The 19,584-nt window shown below is 46.9% G+C and overlaps 1 protein-coding gene across 1 annotated transcript in view; it reads right to left on the reverse strand.

Annotated features, from left to right (window-relative positions):
• The window catches only part of LOC141139611 (ceruloplasmin-like), a 281,017-nt gene that overhangs the window by 138,243 nt on the left and 123,190 nt on the right, over positions 1-19,584 (reverse strand). Inside the window, exon 7 of the mRNA XM_073625912.1 lies at positions 704-843. Coding sequence (XP_073482013.1) covers positions 704-843 — 140 coding nt within the window. The remainder of the gene's footprint in view (positions 1-703; positions 844-19,584) is intronic.

A 19,584-nucleotide genomic window follows, 5' to 3' on the forward strand; every position in this document is an offset into this window, starting at 1 on the left:
GTAAGCATTTACACTATTTATATATTTTTTTTTACCTGCAAATTTTTAAGTTTGTGAGACATTTTTTTTAAAGTATGGTATTAGTATCTCAGAGCCTCCTAAACTACCTGGATATATTTCGAAGTCCTGAAACAGATTCTTTTGTATAGTGTGGACGGGCGAAACTACAAAAACAGTTCTAATTTTTATGCTGCTGAAATTGTAACCATTAGTTGTAGTTACCTGCAAATGAGGTAACTACAATTAAAAGTGTTCTGTCTCCAATTGCCTAAAATTAAAATAGCCTCTGTATTTTTAGGCTACATGCATATTGGCTTAAAAAATGTTGCTTCTACAGGAATTTTGTGTTCTGCCTGTAGAAGCAGCTCAATGTTATCCTATATGTCCATGTACATTAGAGGCATATTTTGAGCTCAACATTTGGAGGCAGAAAAAAACCCTTTTGGTTTAAGTTTCTGATTGGAGCTTACTGGCAGAAAAAAATGTAAAACCCTCCTAAACTTTGTACAAAAAATGCTCTATATGAGCGTTTTTTTACTGCCAAGAGAACAGATGTTTTTTAAGCCCAGTGTGCATGGAGCCTAAATCTTAGAGGCTTTTATGGGACATAATCCAATCAATGACAAGATATTTTATACACCAAGCATCTATTTTATACCTCTTTGTATTTCTGTAAGAAAAGTGTAGTAAAATCACCAATTACCCAACATTCCAAGATGTATTTCCTTTTTAGATCTCGGTTTTTCCTTAGTGAAGGTTGAGTCTGTGAATTCCCTATACAAGGCTTTCATATAACATCCTCCAATTCTGTTGTCATTTTGGACAAAATATGTTGCTGACTCACTGAAAGTTATTGATAATAGAAGTTATATGTTATGCAATGGTTATCATTTGGTTATTTACATATCTTGATTTAACAATAGGTTTAGACATTAAGGATGAGAATGAATTTAAGCATAATTAAATACATAATTAAACTAAAGCTGAACTGATGGATTTTAGTAAAAACAATAAACTTGCACTGCATGGGTAAACTGCTCATTGAGTCTAGGGTTAGAGGAATATCCTGCAATATATACTTTATTCATTGCTTCCTGGGTAGCCAGCACTCTTCTCTCCAACTAGTTATGGGTGGGCCCTTGCCATCCTCATGTACAACACAGGACTACTAGTCCTGCATTGTATTTAATTATGGCACAGTGCAACCATCGGCTGGAGAGCCTTAGGAAAGAGGCTTCCAGACACCCTTCGCTGAATGTGCTGGAAGCCTGCTGGAGAGTGGAATAATTTTTGTGATGTTGGGAGCGCTGAACCTTAGATAGATGTGTTATAATACTATTGACGGTTTACGGTCCTAGAGACTGCTCACCAGCAACTGTGGGGTCTTAAGAAATCGTTTGCACACCAGACACAACAGATGTTTGAAAAAGAAGTCCTTTATTGCCGCATGCCAGACATATATGCAGGGTATAGATAGTTGACGCATTTCACACGGATATCCCGCACTTGTTCACAACACCAAACTGATCTCTGTTCTGGCTATTTAAAGGTATGTCACTAGCTAGAAATACACCTGAAAAACATGCCTGAATTAGGAGACCAGCTAATAAAGAAGACACTGACATTGGGATTAAAAACATTTTATGACTAGTAGAATAGAAAAATACTAATAAATTATCAAATTAATCACCAATAAAGTAATAGATGAAAAATTAGAAAAGAAATGAAAATGGTGAAAAATAAAAATAAAAACAGACCAAAAATACAAAAACACAAAGACAACACATCGATTATACAAAAATAGGAAATTAGGATTGTTTAAAAATAAGATATATAAAATCATTTCATTAGAGATAACCAGCAAAAACTATGAAACTAGTAAGTTATGACCCCATAAAGGTTATATAACCCAACATAAATGGAGTAAAACATTCATGTTTAACAGTCATCACTTCAGGTATGTACTTACAAGAAGTCTAGTAACTATTCCACAGAATTGAAATACGGAATCTAACATACCAATAATACAAGCAAAGATCAAAAGTCACAGCTGACATTATCAAAAGTTTAGAAACATACATATATCACATGTGTCAGCAGGAGAAGATAAATTGTGTGATGTGTGGAAATGGAACAATAAAGTGTGGCGCTAGTATAGCATTAGAAAGAAAGTGGTAAGGAAAAATAATAATGGTGTCTAAAAAAGGGGGATCAAAGTCCTAAATAAGTGATGATTACACCAGTGATGAAGGGGTATCTCTTCAGAAGTAAAACAAAATCAATAAATGGTACAAGGTGAGAGCAAGTACAAAAAATCTGAAGAGTAACTGTGATCCAGTGTGTCTGATGTGATGGGAGTGACCCAAATGACAAATATCTCAAAACTAAAATCTCAATGTATATATATAATGAAAAAAAACACACATAAATATACTGTGAATAAACTCAATATTAGATGTCCATCAAAGTGATAACATGGCATAGCCCATGGGTGAACTCAACCAAATAGACATGTGGGATATTAGTGTCCATCACTATCGAGTAGGATGATCATGGTGTCTATGCGACACGGTGGGTGCTCCAGTCCTCATATATGTTAGAGGGAGACTGTTAGAAGCATCTCTGTGTGTAGATGAGTTCTTCTCTCAGCATGATGGTAGGTATTAAAACAAAAAAGCATAAAATGCCCTTACCAGAAAGGGTGGACTCACTGGCTGTGGGCGGTGAGTCAGAAAGGCTTGTACCGTCAAATGGTGTGATGGAGCAGACCGTAGGGTTATTCCGACCAGGATCCTATCGGTGGACTTGGCTTTGAGGGAACGACCGAAGTCCCCGAATGATGTATCCCTGGGGGAGTTGAACCGGACTGGGATATGTTTAAAGCCCACTTCAATCCTCGGCTGAAAACCACCCCATCAACGATCATCCATGCGATAAAGCGAAGAGAAAAGCAGAAAAACCTCCACATAGTGTGAATCCATTTAAAGCGTTGTTAATTTTATTGGTATAAGAATTACAAAAGATTATATCCAATAAGTAAAATAATATGTAAAACCTGGGCAGTAAAAATACGGCTCAAAATAAAATGAATAGCGCAGTGAGTGATGGTGAGGGTAAAACAAAAGAACCCGACGTGTTTCATCCTCTAAGACTTCTGCTGGGGTATGAATCTGCCCTCCATCCACTGCGCTTTATATAAAAATAATAGATAATCATGTAAAACAGCTGTTAGCAGTAACGTGTGGCATGACTTCCAGGTTCGGCAACGTCACAGACAATCTGCGCTCATGTGACAATTGAAAAGCCAATCGTGTCCCCCTCAGGCTGGACAGGAGCCAAGCCTCACTCTTATCCTCCAATCAACGCTCCTACGTCCTCCTTGTAGGGCGATGGTCACATGATAACCACGTGATCCATCTTATGCGGGATGACGTAAAGGCCGCTCCGGCGCAGCGTGTCATAGGAGGCAAGAAGTGGAGGCTCACCGATCCAAAACCTGGAACGCATACATTTGAGTGATCATGTACCCTCAAGGCTGGACAGGAGCCAAACCTCGCTTTTATCCTCCAATCAGCGCTCCTACGTCCTCCTCGTAGGACGATGGTCACATGATAACCACATTATCCATCTGGTGCGGAATGACGTAAAGGCCGCTCAGGCGCAGCGTATCATAGGAAGCAGGAAGTGGAGGCTCGCCGATCCAAGGCCTGGAACGCAAACATTTGAGTGACCGGAAGTGGAGATATAATTCCAACATAAAGTCAATATGTGCGACTATGTCGGAAACGGAAGTCAAGTCACAAAAGCAGTCTGTAGTAAACCATAATTAAAAAGGGAAAACTCATGCATCAAACACCAATGATGGCTGGTGTGCATCAATAACCCATAATGATAATGTATATAACTTAACCCCCTGTCAGGGCGTGGCCTGACCTGGCATGGAGACGGACGTCTAAACCCAGAGCTCCGTCCACCACGGGAGAAACTCTAAGAAGCCGGGAGGTATTCTCACACTAAACTACCCTTGGACAATGGGCACTGCTTCCCGATCCTCCTCTGCCTCCCGCTCGAGGTCCCCCAGGGATCTAACCGGGTCACAAAGCCGCCATATACCGGAGATGTTCAGAGCCGGAAGAGGCAATATGGCGCCTGTCCCTCACGGCACACCACACTCTGGAACACAGCCACTGCCACTAACCAACTCGAACACATCTGACTCTAGTCAGAACCGCGCCAATGCTGAGGGAGACGGGATAGTACTCATCCCCCAGCCTCAGCTCAACATCCAGGATCTAAGATTGATTGCTGACGACATTAAGGACACTTTATCCGCCGCCATCGCGGAGCTGCGGCTGGATTTTCGCGCCTTGAACGAGCGAGTCCTGAGAGTGGAGACAGTGACTGAACGCCACGACACCGCCATTCACACAGTCACTGAGCGCATTGACTCCCACACAATGCAGATGCGCGATATGCAGCGACAACAGGGGTCGGAGGCATAATCTCCGTGTCAGAGGCCTCCCGGAGGCCATTGAGGGGGAGCAGGTCTCTCGAGAGGTAGTGAGCCTTTTCAACGGCCTTCTCCACCAACCCCCGCAAACCCTCATTCAAATGGAGAGAATACATCGCGCACTGCGCCCCAAGGGATGGGAGACAGACCCCTCACGGGACATAATATGCTGCATAGTGGACTACAAATTAAGAGGACGTCCTAAAACAAGCCAGGGGCAGTCAGCAGATTATACACGCGGGTGCACATATCCAAATATACCAAGACCTTTCTGGGATCACACTACAACATAGAAGAGACCTGAGGCCACTCCTGGATGTCTTAAGGGAGAAACGTATTCTCTACAAATGGAAGTTTCCCTTCTGCCTCTCGGCTTCCAATAACGGCCACACAGCACTACTCAAAGTACCAGAGGATCTGCCTCATTTCTGCGCCACACTTGGAATCGCCACAGTGCCAGTGCCTAATTGGTATGCCGCCTTTCGCATGGTCCCATCACACCCTGATCAGCCTAGAGATGAACCTATGGATGCTCAAGAGTCCAGACACCGCAGAAGACGCTCACCCTCCACCCATAGGAACCAGCCCAACTATCGGAGCGGTCCTGGAGCTGACTACATCATCACCTCCCCACGATCCAGAAGGAGGCGCAGGGACTGCTAACATCTGGGCGCAGGGATTCTCCCTCTCTGTTACACGTTTATTTTTATTTTTGTTGAGTTTTGTTCAGTGCCTTTGCTGAAGACCTTTTGTTCCGGGACCCAATTTTTGTCTCCCATACATCACTACAGATGTGAGGACACTAATGGCTGTATGTTGTATTTCCAATCACATCCGTACATGTACGCTGGGTCACAAGATCTCCACAAGGCACCCGTGCTCACTGTCAGGCCTTTCTGTCTGTTTGCAGATCAGCATTCAGTTTGCTGCCCACTTCATCGCTCAGAACTCCCTGGTTACAGCCTCAGGGCATAATACTGAACTACTCCCAACCTGGCACTACAATCCCCACAAGTCTGAGCGACCTCGGACGCCGCCCGGCAACACTCGCGGAATCTCCTAAACCGAGCCTCCTGCGGCGGATACACTCGGATCTCTCGACCACACAGACGCCAGCATTACACTCCCACCCGAAGGGACAAGAGCTGCTCCTCTTCATTCAACAACACTGAGTGCCCTGCTGAACTCAAAACTCCCACTCTGACCGCCTGTCCTACCTTAGGCTCCAGATGCATCATCCTCAAAGGAACCGACCGGCTGGTACACCAAGACAGACGCCCACTTACATCGCCGTCAAGTTATTTACGGACTCACGCCTACAATGTTCCGGTAATATCACAGCCATTAAGGCAAGATTCTAAGTACGAGTTTTATCTTTTGGTTCTCCGTTTTTACTTTATATCTTCCTTTTCAGCACAGCGGACTGTTGGCTACATAGCTGACCTGCACCAGTTTATTTTCCTAGCAGCTCAGTGTAAAGTAATAGTTGTTAGAGGTTAATTATGCTGTTAAGATAGTTAAAGTATGCGCTGATACACACAAGTCACCTTACCAAGGCTAAACAAATCTCCCTATTAGGTGTTTTTTAAGGTTGCAGAGCTTAATTTTTGACTGACGCCGCCACCCTTCCCTGCCTTTCACGGAACACGAGGTGGGTGTGGGGGGTGAGGAGGGGTCAGTTTGGCGCCCTCTCCCATGGATGGGGAGCATGGCTGACACGTAAACCTCCCCACTGCTAGCCTATACATTACCCATAGCTAGGGTCACCTCTCACTGCCACACCACTACCGGAGCACTGCCTTGTTACTGCCCTATCCATTGGGTTGATGACCCACCCACTATGGATGATCCATTAGGTATACCTACCCTTCTCACACTACCAACCATCCCGTGGTGGCGACTCACATCACGTTCACTGAACGTTACCCTCATTTAGTCCCTCACTGCCAGGGTTTTCGGCCAACCCCCATACGGACTCGGTTAGGGGTGTTGTCCCACCCATCGGGACTCTCTCCCTGCACGTGTTCCGTTCCACACCGATTGCTACCCACGAGGTTGTTGGATAAGTACTTCCACACCTCTTCGGATACTTTCCGGGTACGCGCACACCTGACTCACATACACCCTCAGCTTCCCGGATTTCTCCCCTTCCCCCTTGCTACCCTCTTCTTACCCCCTCCCTCCACCTATGGCGGGCACACAGGACGACAACTTTCCTACAGACACAACTTCACAACAGTTACACTCGCTCAAACTATACTCCATAAACATCCGGGGCCTTAACGTTCCGGAAAAGCGATCCAAACTTCTCCATTCTCTACAACAAGCCCACACCCACATCGCACTCATACAGGAGACCCACTTCCGGTCGGACTCTATCCCTAAACTTAAAAATCACTACTTCCCCACAGCCTTCCATTCTTCCAACTCGGAAGCTAAATCGAAAGGTGTCACCATACTCATCTCCAAAAATTGCCCACTCCAAGTATCAGAAGTACAAACAGACCCAATGGGACGTTTTCTTTTTATCAAAGGCACCCTGAACCAAATACCTCTCACCATTGCAAATATTTACGCTCCTAATACTGGCCAGGTAACCTTCTTCTGTAATACTCTACAGCAACTTTCCAGCTTCCAATCAGGAACCCTCATCGTGGGCGGCGACCTTAACGTTTCCCTATCCCCCTCCATTGATACTTCAAATGGGACATCTTGCCTTTCCTACAGGGCCCTAAAGTCGATCAAGCAACAATTTCATAACCTACTACTCCATGACACGTGGCGCACGCTACACCCCAAGGAAAAAGATTTTACCTTCTTCTCCTCCCCACTAGGGATGAGCCGAACACCCCCCCGGTTCGGTTCGCACCAGAACCTGCGAACGGACCGATAGTTCGCACGAACGTTAGAACCCCATTGATGTCTATGGGACTCGAACGTTCGAAATCAAAAGTGCTCATTTTAAAGGCTAATTTGCATGGTATTGTCCTAAAAAGGGTTTGGGGACCCGGGTCCTACCCCAGGGGACATGTATCAATGCAAAAAAAAACTTTTAAAAACGGCCGTTTTTTCAGGAGCAGTGATTTTAATGATGCTTAAAGTAAAAAAAAAAAAAAAAAAAAGTGAAATATTCCTTTAAATATCGTACCTGAGGGGTGTCTATAGTATGCCTGTAAAGTGACGCGTGTTTCCCGTGTTTAGAACAGTCCCTGCACCAAATGTCATTTTTAAAGGAAAAAATCTCATTTAAAACTGCTTGCGGGTTTAATGTAATGTCGGGTCCTGGCAATATGGATGAAAATCAGTGAGACAAACGGCATGGGTACCCCCCAGTCCATTACCAGGCCCTTTGGGTCTTGTATGGATATTAAGGGGAACCCCGCACCCAAATTAAAATAAGGAAAGGTGTGGGGCCACCAGGCCCTATATACTCTGAACAGCAGTATACAGGCTGTAGGTTTGTTGTTAAGTAGAATCTCTTTGTAATTTTGAACGGGTACATTTTTAACGTGTTTAGCTCCAGCCAAAAAATCTTTTTTAAGCTTTTTGGAAAACATAGGGAAGGGTTATCACCCCTGTGACATTTGTTTTGCTGTCTTTCCTCCTCTTCAGAAGATTTCACCTCACTTTTTGTCCCAATGGATTGGAAAGCATCAGTGGAAAGGAGAAATGTTTTTCCCATATTAACTCTTACAGGAGAGAATTTCCCTTCCTAGAGGTAGATTTATTCTCACTTCCTGTTGTCTCCTTCCGTTTGCAAGTAGGAGTCGTTTGTAAGTTAGTTGTTTGAAAGTAGGGTCCTGCCCTATATACTCAGCAGAAATTTGGGCCTTAGGTGTTGCTGTGGCCACAACACTGTAAGCCCTCACAGGGCTCTGCTGTGAAATATTAGATCAAGAATTGTAATTACATGCCCCTGTTGAACAGGAGCTGAAAAATTAGGCCTTAGGCACTGGTGCTGGTGCCACAACACTGCAACCCCTCACAGACACTCTAGTTGGAATGCAGGAACGAGCCCTGCTGCAAAGTATTGCATCAAAAATTGTAATTACACGCCCCTGTTAAACAAGGGCTGAAAAATTGGGCCTTAGGCACTGGTGCTGGTGCCACAACACTGCAACCCCTCACAGACACTCTAGTTGGAATGCAGGAACGAGCCCTGCTGCAAAGTATTACATCAAAAATCGTAATTACACGCCCCTGTTAAACAGGGGCTGAAAAATTGTGCCTTAGGCACTGGTGGTGGCGCCCAGAACCAAAAATGCTCTTACAAGCTATCAGCGTGATGATTGAGGAGGAAGAGGATAATTACTCAGGAATAGTCACTCAGCATCAGCATAGGCAGTCTTTGAAGGGATCTGAGATTTCAAAAAAAATTATTCAGTTACATCAGCATCAGGTGCTTGGTAGCTGGTGGTGATCCAAGACTCATTCATTTTTATGAAGGTCAGTCGATCGACCGAGTCAGTGGACAGACGCACCCTGTGATCGGTTACCACGCCTCCAGCAGCACTGAATGTGCGTTCCGAAAGAACGCTGGATGCAGGACAGGCCAGTAGCTCAATTGCATACTGTGCAAGCTCTGGCCAGTGATCCATCCTCAAGACCCAGTAACCCAGAGGATTTTCGGTGGGAAAGGTGTCCAAGTCTGATCTTGCCCCTAGGTATTCCTGCACCATGTAAAACAGACGCTGGCGATGGTTGCTGGAACCGATCATACCTTGGGGCTGCGGACCAAAAAATTGTCTGAACGCATCGGTCAGACGGCCACCTTCTCCACCGCTCCTTCTTTGACTGACCGAAGCCTCAGCAACACGTTGTCCAGAAACAGGAGTTTGTAACCTCCCAGTCTCTGGGAACGCGTTGCACAGACCTTTCTGCAAGGCCTCCCGAAGATGTTTCATCCTCTGCTCCCTCTGCGATGGCAAGATAAGGTCCGCAACCTTACCCTTGTAACGTGGATCAAGGAGGGTTGCCAGCCAGTATTGGTCCTTCTCCTTGATACCACGAATACGAGGATCCTTACGCAGGCTTTGCAGGATCAGGGAGGCCATGCAGCGTAGGTTTGCTGAGGCATTGGGTCCGGAGTCCTCTGGGTCACTAAGGACGACATGGTCCGCAGCCACCTCCTCCCAGCCACGTACAAGTCCATGTGTTTCTTGGGACTGATCCCTTAAAGACTGCTGCTGATGCTGAGTGCCAGGCTCCACCTCCATACTGACACAATCTTCCTCCTCCTCCTCCTCCTCTTCCTCCTCGTCCTCTTCCTGTGTGATCGGCGGGCACGCAGGAACACTGTCTGGATAAAGGGGGCCTTGAGAGCTAAGGAAGTCCTCCTCTTCCTGCCTCTGTTCTGCCTCAAGTGCCCTGTCCATTATTCCACGCAGCGTGTGCTCCAACAGGTGGACAAGGGGGACAGTGTCACTGATGCATGCACTGTCACTGCTCACCATCCTTGTGGCCTCCTCAAATGGTGACAGGACAGTGCATGCATCCCTGATCATGGCCCACTGGCGTGGGGAAAAAAAAACAAGCTCCCCTGACCCTGTCCTGGTGCCATAGTCGCACAGGTACTCATTGATGGCCCTCTGCTGCGTGTGCAGCCGCTGCAGCATGGCCAACGTTGAGTTCCACCTGGTGGGCATGTCACAGATTAGGCGGTTCTTGGGCAGGTTAAACTCCTTTTGGAGGTCCGTCAGCCGAGCACTGGCATTATATGACCGGCGGAAATGCACACAGACTTTCCTGGCCTGCCTCAGGACATCCTGTAAGCCCGGGTACCTGCCCAAGAACCGCTGCACCACCAAGTTAAGGACGTGAGCCAAACAGGGCACATGGGTCATTTGTCCCTGTCGGAGGGCAGAGAGGAGGTTGGTGCCATTGTCGCAAACCACCATTCCTGCCTTAAGTTGGCGTGGCGTCAACCACCTCTGAACCTGCCCCTGCAGAGCTGACAGAACCTCTGCCCCAGTGTGGCTCCTGTCCCCCAAGCACACCAGCTCAAGCACCGCATGGCATCTTTTGGCCTGCGTACTTGCGTAGCCCCTTGAACGACTACGGAGCACCGCTGGTTCCGAGGAAGAGGCCATGGAGGAAGAAGAAGAGGAGGGGGTGGAGGAGAGAGGTGTGTCACAATCATTAGCATTTTGGAGGCGTGGTGGCGGAACAAACTCCAACACTACTGCACCTTGTCCTGCATCCTTCCCAGCTGCCAGCAGAGTCACCCAATGCGCCGTGAAACTTAGGTAACGTCCCTGTCCATGCCTGCTGGACCATGAGTAATATGCACCTTACCGCTGACCGCCCTGTCCAGCGAGGCATGGACATTGCCTTCCACATGCTGGTAGAGAGCCGGAATCGCCTTCCGTGAGAAAAAGTGGCGTTTGGGTACCTGCCACTGAGGAACTGCACATTCCACAAACTCACGGAAGGGGGCAGAGTCTACCAACTGAAAAGGCAGCAGTTGAAGTGCTAGCAATTTTGCCAAGCTAGCATTCAACCGCTGGGCATGTGGATGGCTGGGAGCAAACTTCTTTCGGCGGTGCAGCAGCTGGGGCAGGGAAATTTGCCTGGTACAATCTGACGTCGGTGTACCAAAATCAGATTGCCCACAAGTACGTGGCTGTGACACACCTAATTCTACACCTTCATTCCTCTCAGTGCAGGTCTCAGAGAGGACTGAAGGTCTAGTGGGGTTGGAAATCTCAGCTGATGAGGAGCAAGCAGAGGTCCTCTTTGTTCTTTGGTGTGGGTCTTTTAGATACGCTTGCCAACGAACTGCATGGCAGGTCAACATATGTCTGGTCAAGCATGTGGTACCCAAGCGGGAGATGTTTTGGCCACGCGAGATACGCTTGAGACATATGTTGCAAATAGCAGCGGTGCGATCTGATGCACTCGTCTCAAAAAAGGCCCACACCAAAGAACTTTTTGAATAACGCGCAGAGACTGCAGCGCCCTGCACATGTGGAGCTTTGGGGTGTGATGCAGTCAATGTGCTGCCCTTAGGCTGGCCCCTGGAGGGCATCCTGCCTCGTTGGTGATGTGCCGCCTCCTCCTCCTCCTCCTCTCTCCTATCAGGCACCCACGTTGAGTCAGTGACCTCATCATCCCCTCCCTCCTCATCACTGGAGCAAACCTGGCAGTATGCTGCAGCAGGGGGAGCATGACTGCCAGATTGCTGTCCTTCTTGGGCACCCCCTCTGTCCGTGCTTGTGTTACTGCCTTCATCGAGCTCAGTATCATCATCAGAGCCTTCCAAACGCTGGGCATCCTCCTGGAGCATGTACCCAACACTGTGGTCAAACAGTTCGAGGGACTCCTCAGGAGGACATGGTGGGGCTAGGGAAGGAGTCACTGATGACATTGAGCTGAGGGAAGAGGCCGCTGCTTTGCCAGACAAAGCACCCTGGGCATGGGTGAGAGAGGATGAGGAGGATGAGGACGGCTTGGTCATCCACTCGACCAAGTCTTCCGCATGTTGCGGCTCAACATGGCCAGCTGCCGAAAAAAAGGCCAAGCGTGTCCCATGGCCACGTGCTGATGAGGATGCACCGTCTCCACGACCAGCACTAGACACAGAGCCTGCTTGCCCTCTCTTATTGGCTTGTGACTGTCTGCCTCTCCTTCTTGGCCTTCCAGACATACTAATGGCCTGTAGCTGCACTAAGCTGGGATATATATATATATATATATATATATATATATATATATATATATATATATGTACTGATACTGTAGCTAGCAAAATCAACTGCCTGCCTGTAGTATGAGAACACCACCAACCTTCTACAGGTAGCTTTAGCTGAACACTGTGAGCAAGACGCACCCCACTAACTTGTAGGTTTAGCAGAACACTGTGAGCAAGACGCACTGCACTAACTGTAAATAGTCTAGCTGCCTGACTGTAGTACTAATAGGATCAAAAGAACACCAGCAATTTTCTTTAAAATACTGTAACAAGACAAGCCTGCCTGTCAGTAAGAAGATAACAGGAACGGATCTAGCTGAACACTGTGAGCAGGACGCACCCCACTAGCTTGTAGGTTTAGCTGAACACTGTGAGGTGGACGCACCCCACTAACTTGTAGGTTTAGCAGAACACTGTGAGCAGGACGCACTGCATTAACTGTAAATAGTCTAGCTGCCTGACTGTGGTACTAATAGGATCAAAAGAACACCAGCAATTTTCTTCAGGTAGCTGTATTTACTGTAACAAGACAAGCCTGCCTGTCAGTAAGAAGATAACAGAAACGGATCTAGCTGAACACTGTGAGCAGGACGCACCCCACTAGCTTGTAGGTTTAGCTGAACACTGTGAGGTGGACGCACCCCACTAACTTGTAGGTTTAGCTGAACACTGTGAGCAGGACGCACCCCACTAACTTGTAGGTTTAGCAGAACACTGTGAGCAGGACGCACTGCACTAACTGTAAATAGTCTAGCTGCCTGACTGTGGTACTAATAGGATCAAAAGAACATCAGTAATTTTCTTTAAAATACTGTAACAAGACAAGCCTGCCTGTCAGTAAGAAGATAACAGGAACGGATCTAGCTGAACACTGTGAGCAGGACGCACCCCACTAGCTTGTAGGTTTAGCTGAACACTGTGAGGTGGACGCACCCCACTAACTTGTAGGTTTAGCTGAACACTGTGAGCAGGACGCACCCCACTAACTTGTAGGTTTAGCAGAACACTGTGAGCAGGACGCACTGCACTAACTGTAAATAGTCTAGCTGCCTGACTGTGGTACTAATAGGATCAAAAGAACACCAGCAATTTTCTTTAAAATACTGTAACAAGACAAGCCTGCCTGTCAGTAAGAAGATAACAGGAACGGATCTAGCTGAACACTGTGAGCAGGACGCACCCCACTAGCTTGTAGGTTTAGCTGAACACTGTGAGGTGGACGCACCCCACTAACTTGTAGGTTTTGCTGAACACTGTGAGCAGCACGCACCCCACTAACTTGTAGGTTTAGCAGAACACTGTGAGCAGGACGCACTGCACTAACTGTAAATAGTCTAGCTGCCTGACTGTGGTACTAATAGAATCAAAAGAACACCAGCAATTTTCTTTAAAATACTGTAACAAGACAAGCCTGCCTGTCAGTAAGAAGATAACAGGAACGGATCTAGCTGAACACTGTGAGCAGGACGCACCCCACTAGCTTGTAGGTTTAGCTGAACACTGTGAGGTGGACGCACCCCACTAACTTGTAGGTTTTGCTGAACACTGTGAGCAGCACGCACCCCACTAACTTGTAGAATTAGCAGAACACTGTGAGCAGGACGCACTGCACTAACTGTAAATAGTCTAGCTGCCTGACTGTGGTACTAATAGGATCAAAAGAACATCAGTAATTTTCTTTAAAATTCTGTAACAAGACAAGCCTGCCTGTCAGTAAGAAGATAACAGGAACGGATCTAGCTGAACACTGTGAGCAGGACGCACCCCACTAGCTTGTAGGTTTAGCTGAACACTGTGAGGTGGACGCACCCCACTAACTTGTAGGTTTAGCTGAACACTGTGAGCAGGACGCACCCCACTAACTTGTAGGTTTAGCAGAACACTGTGAGCAGGACGCACTGCACTAACTGTAAATAGTCTAGCTGCCTGACTGTGGTACTAATAGGATCAAAAGAACACCAGCAATTTTCTTTAAAATACTGTAACAAGACAAGCCTGCCTGTCAGTAAGAAGATAACAGGAACGGATCTAGCTGAACACTGTGAGCAGGACGCACCCCACTAGCTTGTAGGTTTAGCTGAACACTGTGAGGTGGACGCACCCCACTAACTTGTAGGTTTTGCTGAACACTGTGAGCAGCGCGCACCACCCTAACTTGTAGGTTTAGCAGAACACTGTGAGCAGGACGCACTGCACTAACTGTAAATAGTCTAGCTGCCTGACTGTGGTACTAATAGGATCAAAAGAACACCAGCAATTTTCTTCAGGTAGCTGTATTTACTGTAACAAGACAAGCCTGCCTGTCAGTAAGAAGATAACAGAAACGGATCTAGCTGAACACTGTGAGCAGGACGCACCCCACTAGCTTGTAGGTTTAGCTGAACACTGTGAGGTGGACGCACCCCACTAACTTGTAGGTTTAGCTGAACACTGTGAGCAGAACGCACCCCACTAACTTGTAGGTTTAGCAGAACACTGTGAGCAGGACGCACTGCACTAACTGTAAATAGTCTAGCTGCCTGACTGTGGTACTAATAGGATCAAAAGAACATCAGTAATTTTCTTTAAAATACTGTAACAAGACAAGCCTGCCTGTCAGTAAGAAGATAACAGGAACGGATCTAGCTGAACACTGTGAGCAGGACGCACCCCACTAGCTTGTAGGTTTAGCTGAACACTGTGAGGTGGACGCACCCCACTAACTTGTAGGTTTAGCTGAACACTGTGAGCAGGACGCACCCCACTAACTTGTAGGTTTAGCAGAACACTGTGAGCAGGACGCACTGCACTAACTGTAAATAGTCTAGCTGCCTGACTGTGGTACTAATAGGATCAAAAGAACACCAGCAATTTTCTTTAAAATACTGTAACAAGACAAGCCTGCCTGTCAGTAAGAAGATAACAGGAACGGATCTAGCTGAACACTGTGAGCAGGACGCACCCCACTAGCTTGTAGGTTTAGCTGAACACTGTGAGGTGGACGCACCCCACTAACTTGTAGGTTTTGCTGAACACTGTGAGCAGCACGCACCCCACTAACTTGTAGGTTTAGCAGAACACTGTGAGCAGGACGCACTGCACTAACTGTAAATAGTCTAGCTGCCTGACTGTGGTACTAATAGAATCAAAAGAACACCAGCAATTTTCTTTAAAATACTGTAACAAGACAAGCCTGCCTGTCAGTAAGAAGATAACAGGAACGGATCTAGCTGAACACTGTGAGCAGGACGCACCCCACTAGCTTGTAGGTTTAGCTGAACACTGTGAGGTGGACACACCCCACTAACTTGTAGGTTTTGCTGAACACTGTGAGCAGCACGCACCCCACTAACTTGTAGGTTTAGCAGAACACTGTGAGCAGGACGCACTGCACTAACTGTAAATAGTCTAGCTGCCTGACTGTGGTACTAATAGGATCAAAAGAACATCAGTAATTTTCTTTAAAATTCTGTAACAAGACAAGCCTGCCTGTCAGTAAGAAGATAACAGGAACGGATCTAGCTGAACACTGTGAGCAGGACGCACCCCACTAGCTTGTAGGTTTAGCTGAACACTGTGAGGTGGACGCACCCCACTAACTTGTAGGTTTAGCTGAACACTGTGAGCAGGACGCACCCCACTAACTTGTAGGTTTAGCAGAACACTGTGAGCAGGACGCACTGCACTAACTGTAAATAGTCTAGCTGCCTGACTGTGGTACTAATAGGATCAAAAGAACACCAGCAATTTTCTTTAAAATACTGTAACAAGACAAGCCTGCCTGTCAGTAAGAAGATAACAGGAACGGATCTAGCTGAACACTGTGAGCAGGACGCACCCCACTAGCTTGTAGGTTTAGCTGAACACTGTGAGGTGGACGCACCCCACTAACTTGTAGGTTTTGCTGAACACTGTGAGCAGCGCGCACCACCCTAACTTGTAGGTTTAGCAGAACACTGTGAGCAGGACGCACTGCATTAACTGTAAATAGTCTAGCTGCCTGACTGTGGTACTAATAGGATCAAAAGAACACCAGCAATTTTCTTCAGGTAGCTGTATTTACTGTAACAAGACAAGCCTGCCTGTCAGTAAGAAGATAACAGAAACGGATCTAGCTGAACACTGTGAGCAGGACGCACCACACTAGCTTGTAGGTTTAGCTGAACACTGTGAGGTGGACGCACCCCACTAACTTGTAAGTTTAGCTGAACACTGTGAGCAGGACGCACTGCACTAACTTGTAGGTTTAGCAGAACACTGTAAGCAGGACGCACTGCACTAACTGTAAATAGTCTAGCTGCCTGACTGTGGTACTAATAGGATCAAAAGAACACCAGCAATTTTCTTCAGGTAGCTGTATTTACTGTAACAAGACAAGCCTGCCTGTCAGTAAGAAGATAACAGAAATGGATCTAGCTGAACACTGTGAGCAGGACGCACCCCACTAGCTTGTAGGTTTAGCTGAACACTGTGAGGTGGACGCACCCCACTAACTTGTAGGTTTAGCTGAACACTGTGAGCAGGACGCACCCCACTTACTTGTAGGTTTAGCAGAACACTGTGGGCAGGACGCACTGCACTAACTGTAAATAGTCTAGCTGCCTGACTGTGGTACTAATAGGATCAAAAGAACACCAGTAATTTTCTTTAAAATACTGTAACAAGACAAGCCTGCCTGTCAGTAAGAAGATAACAGGAACGGATCTAGCTGAACACTGTGAGCAGGACGCACTGCACTAAATGTAAATAGTCTAGCTGCCTGACTGTGGCACTAATAGGATCAAAAGAACACCAGTAATTTTCTTCAAAATACTGTAACAAGACAAGCCTGCCTGTCAGTAGGAATATAACAGGAACGGATCTAGCTGAACACTGTGAGCAGGACGCACTGCACTAAATGTAAATAGTCTAGAAGATAACAGGAACGGATCTAGCTAAACTGAATACAGTGTATATATATATATATATATATATATATATATATATATATATATATATTTATATATGCAACACCTGGGATGCATATATATACACAATACACTTTAAGTGCAGCTAACTGACTGACTGTCCTGCCTAATCTAGCTAACTCAAATGAAATGACACTGTCTCTCTCTCTCTCTCTAAGCACACCGGAACACACTGCACAGGGCCGCCGTGCAGGCGGCCTTATATAGTGTGGGGCGTGTACTAAATCCCCTGAGCCATAATTGGCCAAAGCCTCCTTGGCTTTGGCCAATTATGGCTCTCTGTTAAGGCGGCGCTGTGATTGGCCAAGCATGCGGGTCATAGTGCATGCTTGGCCAATCATCAGCAAGCAATGCACTGCGATGCCGCAGTGAATTATGGGCCGTGACGCGCCACACGAATTTGGCGCGAACGGCCCATATCGTTCGCAATTCGACGAACGATCGAACAGCCGATGTTCGAGTCGAACATGGGTTCGACTCCAACACGAAGCTCATCCCTACTCCCCACACAACAAATACTCAAGACTTGACCACTTCTTTCTCTCCCAGACAGAGCTCTCACACCTAGCCAAAGCAACCATCGACCCGGCCATCCTCTCGGACCACAATCCCATTTCCATGACTCTACGACTGCACTCACCCACCAGGAAAGCACATATCTGGCGTCTAGACAGCTCCCTATTGACAGACGAGATATACATTCAGAGACTGACCACTTGCCTTTCCAACTTCTTTCGGGATAACTCGTCCCCAGACGTGGCTCCCACGGTTACATGGGCAGCTCATAAATGTGTCGTTCGCGGGGAATTGATGACTATAGCTGCACACTGTAACAAACTCAAGAACTCTTGCCTAGCGGAGTTGATGGCTCACATTCGTACACTAGAGCAGACACACAAGGCCTCCCTCGCCTTATCAACACTTGCTGAACTTTCTCAAGCTAGGGAAGAACTCCTGGACGCACTGACGACAGCGGTCAAACGCAAGTACACCTTATCACAAAAGCTATATTACGAATTCGGCAATAAAGCCGGTAAACTATTGGCGAGAGCTCTTCAATCCAAAAAAGCTTCTCACACCATTCATAAGCTTACTACTCCCAAGGGAGAGGCAGTGGTCACAAACGAGGGCATCTCTGCGCAATTCGTACAATATTTCACCAAGCTATATAACCTCCCGCGTACCCAAAGTACTGATGCAGCGGCTAACCGTAGGAAGACCCTAACTGATTTTTTAACACGATTTGGCCCCACCCAGCTCACCCCAGAGGACTCGCAGACACTTGACCTCCCAATAACGTCAGACGAAATCCTCCTTGCCCTCAAACATATGAAGACAGGCAAAAGCCCGGGACCGGACGGCCTCACGGCAGCATATTACAAATCGTTTCCGACAATTCTCCTACCACATTTAACCAAAGCACTTAATGACCTTACAACAACCTCGGTAGCTCACAGAGACCTATTGGAAGCTCACATCACCCTCATCCCGAAACAGGGCAAAGACCCCTCTTTGGTACCCAACTATCGCCCCATATCGCTCCTCAATGTCGATCTAAAAATATACGCGAAAGTTTTGGCTAATCGTATCATCCCCTTCATCCCATCCCTGGTTTCTCTAGATCTGGTCGGTTTTGTCCCGGGCCGCGAGGCCAGGGACAACACCACGAAGGCCCTCAACATTCACCATTGGCTTTCTAAAACTGCCACACAAGGATTCTTTCTCTCACTGGATGCAGAGAAGGCGTTCGACCGGGTCGCTTAGGACTACATGGAAACTACTTTGCAGGCAGCGGGCTTACCACCACGCATGCTAAACATGATTTTAGCACTATATGCCTCCCCGACCGCTAGACTCCGGATTAATGGTGGCCTGTCGGACGCCTTCTCTGTATCCAATGGGACGTGGCAGGGGTGCCCCCTGTCGTCCCTTATTTTCATTCTGACGTTAGAACCCCTACTCCATAAACTGAGAGAAAATCCAGCTATCAAGGGAATTAACATCCACCCAAAACAGTATAAATTAGCAGCGTACGCTGACGACATTCTACTTTTTTTGACAGACCCTATCACGACCATCCCTAACCTTCTGGCGGACTTTACCCTTTTCAAAACTTTATCCAATCTTCAAATTAATTCTGGTAAATCCAAGGCCCTTAATATCACTTTACCAAGGGAGACGGTGAACCTGTGTCGTAGTAATTTCCCATTCGTTTGGGAGAAAACCGAAATACTATATCTAGGGATCAAAATCACAACTGACCTAAGAGACCTCTACGCCAAAAATTTCCTCCCCCTACTCCGTTCCATCCAAGGCGACCTACAGAAATGGAACCTAGGTTCCTTTTCCTGGTTGGGCAGAGTAGCAATATTAAAAATGAACATTCTACCCGGATTCCTCTACCTCCTTCAAGCCCTTCCGATCTCGTTACCTGCTTC

The sequence above is a fragment of the Aquarana catesbeiana genome, linkage group LG04, assembly GCF_042186555.1.
Source record: "Aquarana catesbeiana isolate 2022-GZ linkage group LG04, ASM4218655v1, whole genome shotgun sequence".
In the NCBI taxonomy this organism is placed as follows: Eukaryota; Metazoa; Chordata; class Amphibia; order Anura; family Ranidae; genus Aquarana; species Aquarana catesbeiana.